General features: G+C 33.3%; 1 protein-coding gene across 3 annotated transcripts in view; it reads left to right on the top strand.

Moving 5' to 3' along the window:
• SLC25A13 (solute carrier family 25 member 13) overlaps window positions 1-12,508 on the top strand; it is a 162,250-nt gene that overhangs the window by 120,038 nt on the left and 29,704 nt on the right. For all 3 annotated transcript variants that reach the window (XM_014051794.2, XM_014051795.2, XM_014051796.2), the window contains 2 exons: window positions 1,831-1,883; window positions 2,595-2,675. In XM_014051794.2, coding sequence (XP_013907269.2) covers window positions 1,831-1,883; window positions 2,595-2,675 — 134 coding nt within the window. The remainder of the gene's footprint in view (window positions 1-1,830; window positions 1,884-2,594; window positions 2,676-12,508) is intronic.

The following is a 12,508-nucleotide window of genomic DNA, read 5'->3' as shown; positions in this document are numbered from 1 at the left end:
AAATTTCACCTAACTACTGTCTTGCTTAGCAACAGAAATTTTGGCCTCCATTGTGGTGGAAGGCCAAGGACTATCTGTATAAAGTTTCCAGTCTTACAAAAATTGTTATTGTTTACCCTTGCTTTCCCCATTTTAGGTCATTTGTTATGTTTCAATGATTCACTGTTTTATTATTTGTCCAGAATGTCCTAAAAGTAATAAATAACATTTTGACTAGATAATTCAGTATCCTATGATGCAATTCTGGCTCAGGAGATTTTAACTCAAAAATCAATAGATAATCCCTGGCCATGTTTCTATTATGTTCAAGCTTTTCATCCTTATTTTCACAATTGTTATTTTTACAAAAGACAAAGACAAAATATGAATTAAGTAATTCTGAATTATTAATGGTTCTCCAGTTGTTTTGGGCAAAGCAATTTCCTATCTTTTCCACATGATCCTTATAAAAGCAGTTTCTAAGGACTGGGTGTGGGGTTCATGGTTACCAACCTAGATCCACCCCTTAAAAACTGGCCAGTTTTGGCATTTCAGTGCAAACTTCTTTAAGAATAAAGTATATTGGTAACAACTATCAAGTAGCACATCTGCATGTAATTTCACTCACTGTAGCAAAAATAGATAATCTAATATCTCTAGTTTTTTGACTGTCAGCTTCCATCAGCTCTAACTGTAACATGTTAGGTTTCCATGTGGAAATCTGGAGACCATCAGGTTGCCTGCATCTTAGGAGTTGATAAATTAGAAGCTATTGCAAAAATTAGGTCGGATTTTGGAAGTATGGCTTCCTTTTAGACAACCTCTATTGCAGTTATTATAAAAACAAATTATAAGTTACTTTAGTATTAATTTTTGTCTTGAATATTCATTATAACAGAAAGGCAAAACATAATTCAAATAAATAAGTAAATGCCACAATGCAGGTTACACCAGCAATGCTCAGATCTATTTTGTGTATATTTTATGTAGTTGTGAAAGAGGAGAGTAAGTATAAGAAAAGAAGGCTGAAATAAGAATTTCAGAAAATACAGATACTTAATTATAGGAGCAAACAGCAATCATTCTATAGGAGAATGGCAATCAATCAGCCCACTGTCAGGGTTCCAAATAATAACCCCAAAGCAATCAAAACTCTGAGGCCTAAAGTTTCTTCGTAGCATAATTTTATTTGGGATATCATTTTGGCACAGTTGTTGAAAACCCCACTTTGAAGGACCCAGGGGTTTTCCCCACCCAAATCGAAGCCCAAAGTTCTTGCTCTCCAGGTCACATGTTCAGCACATTGTCCAATCAGGTCATAGTCCCAATTTGGCTGGCTTTAGTCCATGCCCTTCCAACACCTGATAGACTGTCCTTGGCTTCCATGAGAAAGAATGTTATTTTGGCTACATTTGCAGCTATCTCTACATCCCCCCTCACGTTCCCACAGCTCCACCCAGCCTTGCTGTGGCAGGCCTGAAGATGCTCCCCAAAATTGGCTTCAGGGCTGACACCCACTTTGCTCTGTTTGTTTTGGAGATATGGGTAAGAAGAACTAATACAGTATTTTTTATAAGAGTCCAAACAAAATTAAGTAAAATGAGTTTTTTCAATTATTTTTATTATTTTCTTATATTTCTAAGTATATATAATTATTGTTTGAATCAAAGCAATGCTGAATTGTGTGCATGTGTGTGTGTAAAGAGTATTTTATATAGTATCCACACATATAATCTTGCTAAACATAATAATTTTAAATTGCTGTTAAGATGCCATTCCCCTTAAGAAGAAAAAATAATAACAATCTATTTCTTGATCAACTTAACTGCTATATTTTTTTACATTTTATAGGTCTTCTGCCACAGCTCCTGGGGGTAGCTCCAGAAAAGGCCATAAAGCTTACTGTAAGTTCAGAAAAAACATTGGGTCATCTTAATATATTATTTTCAATTTCCAGTAGAAAGAGTTATTTTGGTTATATGCTTAAAGTATGCATCAGTATATTTTGCTAACTATACTTGTATAATATGTTGGTTGCATGTTTGTGATTTAGTTTCTTTTGATTCTTTTGACAGATTCTTTGAGGATCTTTTTTTATGTGGCAATTTCAGATTAAAAGTTTCATTCAGGACCTTTACATTTTTCTTTTAAAAGAGTGAAACATTTTATTGCTACTTTTTACTTTATTGCCCATTTAACTGAAATATTGTAGAAAAGGAGATTTGTTAAGATATCAATTAACCTGCTAATAAACAGCAATTCAAATATTAAATTGTAATAGCTTAAAATAAACTTTCTTTTTAACATTTTAATTCTACAAAATATTTCTACAAAAATATATTTGTAGAAAGCATTAAGTTCAGACTGACTAGTAGTATGTTTTTTGAAGTATAATTCAGAAACGTGTGGCTGTAAAGCTTAATTTTTTAAATGTATGAATACCTTCTGATATTTGAATTCTTCTTGTGCTATAAATCTGTTCCAAAGTGTGTAAAATCTACCCAAGGACACACCACCCACACATTATTGCTGATAAACTTAAAATTTATACTTGAAAATGTATATTGACACTTTAAATTTAAAAGTTTAATATGTTTATTTTAATTGTTTTTAAGGTAAACGATTTTGTGAGAGACAAATTTATGCAAAGAGATGGTTCTGTTCCTTTTCCAGCAGAAATTCTTGCTGGGGGCTGCGTAAGTATTCTATTTCTCTTTCACCAGAATGTTAAAGAAACACAATTATAAATTAAACCACAAACGTTAGGATTTAATTCAAACTGGATAAATAATCAAGCTGTTTTTAAATTAATAAGCTAATGACAGCAATTTAATATTGGAAGGGAGAACAGTTTTGGTGTTTTTAAAACCTGTGGCTTAATAATTATTTTGTGTTGGGAGATTGCTTTGCGTTTGAAGTTTAAGTGGTTATAGATATAGTTATTTACCATTGTATTCATCTAACAGCTTGTTTAAACCCACTTCCATTATATTATGTATCTTGTTTCCTTTTCTTCCCTATCTTGCCATTTTTCACTCATCCTCTTACGTTTTTATGGTCTAAGTGTGATTTGCTAAAGGCCACAAACTACCGAAATAACCTTGCTGTTCTATCATTGATAGTTTTATAATATTACTTTAAGCATTTCATGTATTTCTAATGTAAAGTATAGCTCAAATGTTTTATATGCATTCTGCTTTGTTTTCATAGTAAAATACACTCATAAAAAGTACTTTAAAAAACAACTAGTTGTTCATTCTGTGAATGTAATATTTCTGCTGATCAGTTCCTGTAATGATAACTTGCAATATTGGGGGAGGGGTGTTGGTTTTTATTTTGTTTGAGCAATTATAAATCCATTTTGCATGAAATGAACTATTGTTAAAGATAATGACATTTTAAAGACAGAGTGCTGTTCATTTAACTCACTTTGATCAGTGGGTAGGAAAGAGCTGGTGGAGCTCCAAGCTCACTGGTAAATTTCGGCTGTCATGAGAACGATGAGGTCATTCTTTCAAATCAGTTAAATTCTTGCTGAAAACAATGTAGAAATACAAAACCAATTGTACCAAACTCTCTTTTAATAACAGAGAAATTTGTACATTTTTTTCTTCCAAAAAGCACACTATGTAGATAATTGTGCAACTATGTTTATTCAGTGTAATGTAAATAGGAGAGACCTAGTTGCTTTTTGCAATTCACCCTAGATAAAGAGATGCTCTGTTTGATCAATGACCTGTCATGTACTGCCAAATAGCTTACCTGCTCTGTAACTGAAGAAGTATTTAAAGGAGGGGTAATTTAAAGTTTTTAAAAGTGTTTTAATTATAGACTTTTCAACTTATAAGCAGAATTAAAATAAAATAAAATAAATAATGTAAAATAAAAGTTATCAAATGAAGCCCAAGTAACATTAAAATATTATTACAGTATTTTGTTTTTATGTACATCGTCTTCATTGTGGTAGCTTGTCCACTGGGGTTATTTTTCCTAAATAAGCAATGTTATGTATTCTGTTCTATGTAAGTTATGTCCGGAAGAAGAGCAATCTCTTTGAAAACCATGTTTACTAGAACTCTCTGCTGGCATTTTCCTCTAAAATTAATTATGTGATTCTTCATAATTTCCTGGCAGTAGATGTTTGATGGCAAACAGCCCAAGATTTCCTTTGAACTGAAGTGTTTAAATAAAGATCAGTGCCAGGTAGATAGGATGAGGCTTGTGTTGTCTCCCTGTGGGTGGTCTTGTTTCATTATGTTTTGGTATCTTTTTCAAAGCTGGATGCACAGAATTGAGATAGCTAGATCCTGCATAATGTATGTCTTTCTGCTTGTTCTAAATTAGTTTCCCCAATCTGATGGCATACAGATATGCTGTACACCAGCTTTCATAATTTCCCATGAACAAAGCTTGTGTCCATACTATTGAGTTGCAAAAAGTGCAGGGCACCAGGTTAGGAAAGGCTGTTGTAAGACAAGCTTTAAAAATGCACCTGATGATTCGTCTATTTATAAAGAACCTAATCTTGGTAAAGGAATGCTTGTTTTATAAAAGTTATTGCAGAGCAATAACTCTGCATGTGTTCTTTTAGAAGGGATGGTGAGATATATTTTTATTAAATTTCCTTAATATTTTTAAAAAATAAAAGATAAGATGAAATGATGATTATGATCATGATATGGTGGTTGTGGTTTGAATTCTTTCCTTAAGTTCAATTTTGTCATCCTAAGGAAATCAGACTCTGTTTTATTTTTATTTTACACCAAAAAAAGCTACCTGGTCTTTATTTGGGGGGGAGGTCATCCACTTACTTGCGCATGTTGCCCCCGGCCTCTTTTTTGCTGTCGGAGACCTTCAGGAACTTCATCTGGCAAGGCCAGCAAGGCTTTCCTGAAGACCTCTGTAGCTGGGAGCAGAGCTCTGGATTGTTCCAGCTAATGGATTGTTATCAGCTTCAAAGGCCTTCAGGAAAGCCTTGCCAGCTGCAGAAGAAATGGGCCAAAGTGTGCGAGGCCTGGCAATTGTCAGAAGGTAAGTAGTAGGGCTCCACTCCACACGCTCCCCCTGGTTTAAGTTATACCAGTGCACCCTGGAGTGGGTGGAGTCTTAATTAGGACTTTTTGGAGGAGTAGGGCTTATACTGGGTACAAGTGTAAAAATCAAGCTAGGACTTACTTTCTGAGTAGGTCATATTTTCTGGGAAATTTAATGATAATAATAGTGTATTCTGTTCTGTTAAACTTTAGTCCAAAGTGAGAGATAAATGAGACTGTAATTATTGAACTAAATTTGATGCAGGAAAGACATAGTCTTGGATTCAATAGTTGCAGGTGACCATAGAAAGATATGGATAAAACCTCCACCATCTTTCTTAAAATTGCCACTAAATTTTAATGTGAAAGAAACAAGAAATCACTAAATACTTAAAAGGGAGGTCATAGTAACTTAATTCAATTTAAACCACATTTTCATTTTTATCTTGGCTTCTACCACTTTTTCATCCTAATCACATCTAATCTAGTCTAGAAGAATTTGTTTGTCCAAAGGCTAAAAGATAGTTACTTAATTTATAGTCATTCTTTAAATATCTATTCAGAATAGCTTCCTCTGTATTTGGTCTACATTTATGCCTGCAAAATTTGAGTTTTAGTATTTTGTTTTATCCTTAGATCATTATGTTTTAAGGATATTATTATGGTTGGTCACATAGTCAAATCAAATGTTTAGAATAATTTGGCATTTTTATCCACCTACCAAGGACCTGGGATAGGCAATTTTGTTTGTAGTGTTAAAGGTTTCATTGCGATGTAAGCTTTTGCAAATAAAGCTAGTCTTTGCAATTGACTGTTGATGATTTTATCAGTGCCAATGATGTTAATATTTGTATATTTGTGATAGGTAAGGAGATTTTCTTCTAGTAGTCCTGCAGCTGCTAGTTCTGGTTGATCTGCAAACTGTCCTGAGGTCTGAAGCTCATTTATTAAGAAATGTCTAAGAACTCCAACACCTAGCATGGTCCTTGTTTATTGGGTAACAATTGATCTGGTATGGATAAATTATGATCTTCAAATTACGTCTTACCATATTGTTTATGGGAGACATTCAGATGAAACCTGTCCAGTACAGTTGAACATGTGGCATAGCTTTCATCTCCCTCAGGGCACACAAGCCCTAAAGGAACTTCAAGATGGTGCCTCACTAAGCTAGGGAGAAAAGAATGCCTAACATTGTGAAATCACAATTCTTTAGCTGAAGTTAGTCTTCATATAAATCAAGTTCTTTCCAATAGTTTAGGACATTGTAATATATTGGTGCAGTATATGTTCAGATTGAACCTTTGTGACCTTTTTTCAAATGGGTCCATCAAATATTTTTTTGGTATGATACCCAGTATTCTCCTAGCCATTGGAATCGCCATGGTTAATTTAAGCCATAATGCAATGTTGGTATTTTTTCACCCTTTTCAGTTCTTCTATTCTACTATCCATTGCTATCCAATATTAATTTAAATATTTTAGTTAATCTTAAAGATCCACTCTCTAGAAAAGAGAGAAGTTTTTCCAATAGCTCAAGAGGTACATTGTCCTAAAATTCTAAATATTTTGATGGAGTTGGTGTCACACAAACAATTACACTTTGCTCTTTGTGATAGATTTGGCATTTTTTGAATCATTGGGGACCTCACCTTTCAGGATGATTACTGAGAATTAGTACATACAAGTGAAACTCGAAAAATTAGACTATCATGCAAGAGTTCATTTATTTCAGTAATGCAATTTAAAAGGTGAAACTAATGTATGAGATAAGACTCATTACGTGCAAAGCAAGATAGTTCAAGCTGTGATTTGTCATAATTGTGATGATTATGCCATACAGCTCATGAAAACCCCAAATCCATCTCAGAAAATTATAATATTACATGCAATCAATAAAACAATGATTGTACATAGAACAATATCGAACCTCTGAAAAGTATAAGCATGCATATGTACTCAGTACTTGGTTTGGTCCCCTTTTGCAGCAATTATTGCCTCAATGCGACGTGGCATGGAAGCTATCAGCCTGTGGCACTGCTGAGGTGTTATGGAAGACCAGGATGCTTCAATAGCGGCCTTCAGCTCTTCTGCATTGTTCAGTCTCATGTCTCTCATCTTTCTCTTGGCAATGCCCCCTATGTCCCTATGGGGTTCAGGTCAAGCAAGTTTGCTGGCCAATCAAACACAGTAATCCCACGGTCATTGAACCAGGTTTTGGTGCTTTTGGTGCTTTTGGCAGTGTGGGCAGCTGGAAAATGAAGTCAACATCCCCATAAAGCTCTTCTGCGGAAGGAAGCATGAAGTGCTCCAACATCTCCTGGTAGACAGCTGTGTTGACCCTGGTCTTAATGAAGCACAGTGGTCCAAAGTCCTGTTGCTCAGTGGTCCAAAGTCCTCTTTTCTGATGAGAGCAACTTTTGCATCTCATTTGGAAACCAAGGACCCAGAGTATGGAGTAAGAATGGAGAGACCAATCAAGCACAGTAATCCCACGGTCATTGAACCAGGTTTTAGTGCTTTTGGCAAAAGTTGCTCTCATCAGAAAAGAGGAAAGAAGTTCCTAATTTTCTTCTATCAGAGTTTTTAGGCTCCCTAAAGTTTGGCATGAAAAAGTGCGTATGTTTGTGTGGGAGGGGGGAGGAGAGGGATTTACAGTTTTAAACTTTACTTTTGTATCATTACAACTCTGCGTTTAGAATTGATTTGATGTAATTTCATCAAATTTGCCTGATTTAAATGCAGTCATTCTTTATCTGTGGTGTAAATAAATGGACTGGGTAATAGTGAAATTCCTAAAGGAATTGCCTCTCTTGAAACATTGGCTTTAGGAGCCAAATTATACCCTAATATGAGTTTCTTGGGAAGTCTCAAGGAACTTAAGGCCAGTCTGTTTAGGAATGTTGTGAAAGGAATTGGGAATCATACACACAGTACTTACACTTACATCTTGATCTATTATCTAAATAGCAATATATAACCTCACTGGAGATTTGCCATCTTGGATAAGTTCATTTCCTCAACATCAGTTTGGGACCACTGTTAAAGAGCAGAAGCTTCAGGATAAGCTGAAATTCCATTTAATTATGTCATAGTGGTCAACTAGGTAAAGAAAGACCCCGTGATAAAGCACACACTTTGTAGGTGTAATTCCATTATGTCTCCAGCAATTGTTCAACAGATAGATGAAACATAAAAGTGAAAATCAGTATCTTAAATTCTATGTTACTGACTATCTTGTATTTGAACTTTTGCAATGAAGTCATAGCAGATTTTTTAAAACTCAAAGACACTTGAGTAAGGAGGTTTTGAAAGAAACATTTTCCTTGATTAAACAACTTGTGAACAGAACAGTAATATTTAATAATACAAAATGTTTCAATCTAGGCTTATACATCCGTGTAGATACATAGTTATTATTGCTGAAGTAACAAGCAGAACCTATAATGTTATGTCTCCAGTAATTGTTCAACAGATAGATGAAAAATACAAGTGAAAACCAATATATTAAGTTCTATGTTGCCTGGCAATCTTGTATATGAACTTCTTTCAATTAAAAAAAGTCCCATTCACAGCAGGTAAGATAAGTAAAAATAATCATGTATCATATTATATATGATATTTCTATCATGTTGAAACCACAAACAACATTTCTATATAATATCCTGTAAGAAGCGCTACAGAATAATATGTTGTGTACCCCTATGCGCAAAATATACATTGCAACACTTATTGCAAAGCCTCTCAACTATCAAACGACAACCCGGCCTTCACGTGGTGCCCCCCGTTCCCACCAATCGGGCTCTGTCGACCCTTGGGACTGGCATCCCCTTGGGTATATCCAGCCGAAACAGCTTCCATGGATCGCCGTATTTTTTAATTTCCATGGAAGTCGCCTATACCCACGATGGGTGAAGAGGCATCAAGTACAAGTACAAGTACAATACTGCACCCACATGACCATTTATGTGGAATTGCCATATTTTGTGAGTACATGGTAGTTCATACAACAGTATCATTCAAATCTGCCACATTATTCTCATAGCAAGAGTGAGAGACATTGAGAATTATGTGCCTCCACCTTATATTTGCAACTCCCAATCCCCATTATTGAACCACTGTGATTCAGTGATAAAATGATGAATAAACAATGATTTAACTATTTCATGAGGACTCATAGGGTGACCTGATATGACTATTTTTCTAGACAATTAATTAATTGATTTTTTTAAATATTTGATTCCTGATACATACGTTTGTTTATAACATTGAATTTAATCTTACATTTTGTATCCATTTTACTCTAAGTTATATACCATTTCTCGAAAATAAGACCTCCCCAGATAATAAGTCCAATCAGGCTTTTGAGTGCATACGCTCAAATAATTTCTTCCCCCCAAAATAAACCCTCTCCAAAAATATTGCAACACAGCAGCAGCCTACTCCCTTCTGCACCTCAAAAATAATAAGACCTTCTCAAAAATAAGGCCAAGCGCTTATTTGGGGGGGAGGTCAAAAGAAAAAAGACCCTGTCTTATTTTCAGGAAAACACAGTATTTCTATGGATAACTGTGATTTAGAGTTGGTTGATTGGAGTGACCCATAAGCCATGTAAATGGTTACATTTTGAGTTAAATATTCTGAGGATTAAAATTCTTTAATAGTGTTGTGGCTTTTTTTCCTTGGAAAGCTTTGTCCTTATCCAAGAGTAGACTGAAAAAATGAACTCTTTAGTTCATTTGATCTGATGAATTACTTTATTTGGTAGGTGTTTTCAATGATGATCAAATAAAATCTTTTTAAAGCCAGGAAAATGAACTTGGGTGAAGTTATGTCTATGTAAATTAGTATACAGTATATACTAACTTCTTTATAGGAGCCAAGATTATATTCAGTCCGGAATGCTTCTACTTCATATGTAATATTGGCTTAGGTAGTTGGATTTGTCAGAGTTGTAATTTCAGTACCCACAAAGCCTGGAATGTTTTTTTTATTGACTTAATCACTCTTCAGAATTGAAAAAAGACACAACATTGAAATCAGCTGATGCTTGTTATGGCAGGGATGAGCATCGTAGCTTCTGGCACGTTTTTGCAGGGTCGAAACTGAGTTGATTTTATCTTCAGTCTAAATTAAAAAATGCTTTATTCACCACAGTCTAGCAACCTTTTGTTTTTTAACAAAAGCAGATATATTATTTTGCAAAGCAGAATATTATAGGCTTTGTTGGTGCCTAGTAATAATGCTTTCTCAAGGTTTAAATTTCATTGATATTATGGCTTAGTTCACATGCATGAGTTTTTTTAGCAGAAGCATTTAGCAAAAGGCAAATTAAATGATCTAATTAATTACTTAATTAGTTTTACTTAATTAGTTTTTACTTACTTAAAATTAATTGATTAATTAAATATATTAATTATTAATATATTACCCACTTTTTTGAGGGGGTCAATTGGGCCTTTTAGAATATAGAAATTTAGGTGATAATTGAACATAGAGCATATTCTTCCGTAATTGACAAACAAAAGATTTGTATCATGTCATACAAATAAAAAAACATAATTTTAAAAAAAATTGAATAAAAGTTTAGCTGTGGTCACCTATGTGAAACCATTTAATGCTGTGAAATTGTCATAATAAATAATGAATAGAAATAGTGTCATAGATTTAATTCAAGACTCAGACCTTAAAACACAGGTCTGTAAATCATTAAATGTTACTATTCTTCCCAACAGTCAAAATAGACATATGTTAAAGGCAGATCCAAATGTTAACATATTCAACAAACCTGCAACTTAGATGCCTTTATAGCAACAAACAAATAGGTTTTCCTTTGATTCCTTGGTTTCACCTTTGAAGATACTATATCTAATAAAATGAAAGTTATCGAGCCTTCTATTTTTACAGCATCAAACTGATCAGAGCTTGTAAAAATGTATTTTCCTACTTAGATATGCCATTAAAAATTAAAACGAATAAGCCTATATCTTATTTTTCTCAGTAACTAAAGACAATTTTAGTGGAGAGTTAAACATTTTGTAAAGTTTTGTTAGATTTTGTGTATTATTTAATGCAGTTTATTTTTAGTTTAAAATTGGCTTTCCTTTGCATATTTATTTGAAAAACTTGTCAAGAAACTCTTAAGTTGTGTTACATTCTTTTTTTTAATAGTTTAAATTCTTTTGTTTTTAAATACACTCCTCAGTATTACAGTTTTGTTTTTAAATAACAGCATTGCCATATATTCAATCATTTTTATCCTGTGCAGTAGAAAAGCAAAGTGAAAAGATTTTATTTCGGGTACTTATGGACAAACATGGAAAGAAGATCACAGATGAGATGTAGTGGAGAATAATGGGAATAATATAGTATAGTAGTAATGTGATGGTGCTTATTTTAATGAACTTGGCATGATAATCTATTCTCTGTATTTCTAAATTTAGTAATTTCATATCTGTTTTTGGATGAGATTTCATCAGGAAATCTCAAGCCATTAACTAGAATGAGATATTGAAAAAGAGCTGTGTAAATCTGTCAAAAGTGATACTTTGGAACATGTAGAAACATGTACAAAGTAGTTATTTTTCATAGTTAGTCGTTATATCTAATCTTATATCCACTCACGGAGATATCCAGATTTAGCTATAAAGCAGCCATATGAATGTGAAAAAAAGGTGCAGTTGCTTTAACAGTAGTAAAAGAGATGCCCCATGCTCCCATGTGTTCTGTGGCATTTCTTTTAGAGGATTTGCATTATTTTAGAAATAGCATTTCTGAAATAAATCTGTAGCAAACTACATCTATGTTTTTGAAAAATAAAATTACATGAATAGATCCATGAAGCAAGTATTGAGATTTTACAGTTTTATTATTTAGAAAATGGAAAATGATTGTGACATCTTGTCTAAAATATTCATGGTATCAGATATTTAAACAAATAAATTAACTCATTTTTTAAAAAAATCTATAGAGCTACAGTCTAATCTGTTGGTCTATCTGTCTTTCTGTTTCTATGTCTATCTACTCTATCTATCTTATATTTTATATATCTATGTTTTTCTATTTATATCTAATTTAAGTGTAACCTGATTCCTAATGACATCCAAGGTCATCTTTGAAACTATTAATTTATTATTCTATTTGCTCCTGTACATAGACTCAGAGTAAATCTAGTCAGTTTGCGCCTAGGGAATTCGGCATGATTACAACTGTTAAATGATATGCATATTTTTATATTAAAATAATTACTGTTCATCTACTTATAGAAGGCAACAGAACTAAAATATTTTTCTTCTAATTTAGAATATATTTTATACATTGTACTCACATAAAAATAAAATTATATTCCATAAAATCTGAATTTCAGTGCTTTGGCAGTTTTATCTTTTAGCCCTCTGTGTAGCCTCTTAAGATACAGAAAATGGGAAGTTAATAAAAGAACCTCATTTCATTAGGATGCAACACTTCATCATATCTCAATGGTTTACAATGATTTG

The sequence above is a fragment of the Thamnophis sirtalis genome, unplaced genomic scaffold (genome assembly GCF_051295495.1).
Source record: "Thamnophis sirtalis isolate CommonGarterSnake01/CBP01778 unplaced genomic scaffold, rThaSir2_p1.2 scaffold_4, whole genome shotgun sequence".
Taxonomy (NCBI): domain Eukaryota; kingdom Metazoa; phylum Chordata; class Lepidosauria; order Squamata; family Natricidae; genus Thamnophis; species Thamnophis sirtalis.
Note: the sequence above shows the minus strand (reverse complement) of the source record. Positions and strands in the feature narration are given on the sequence as shown.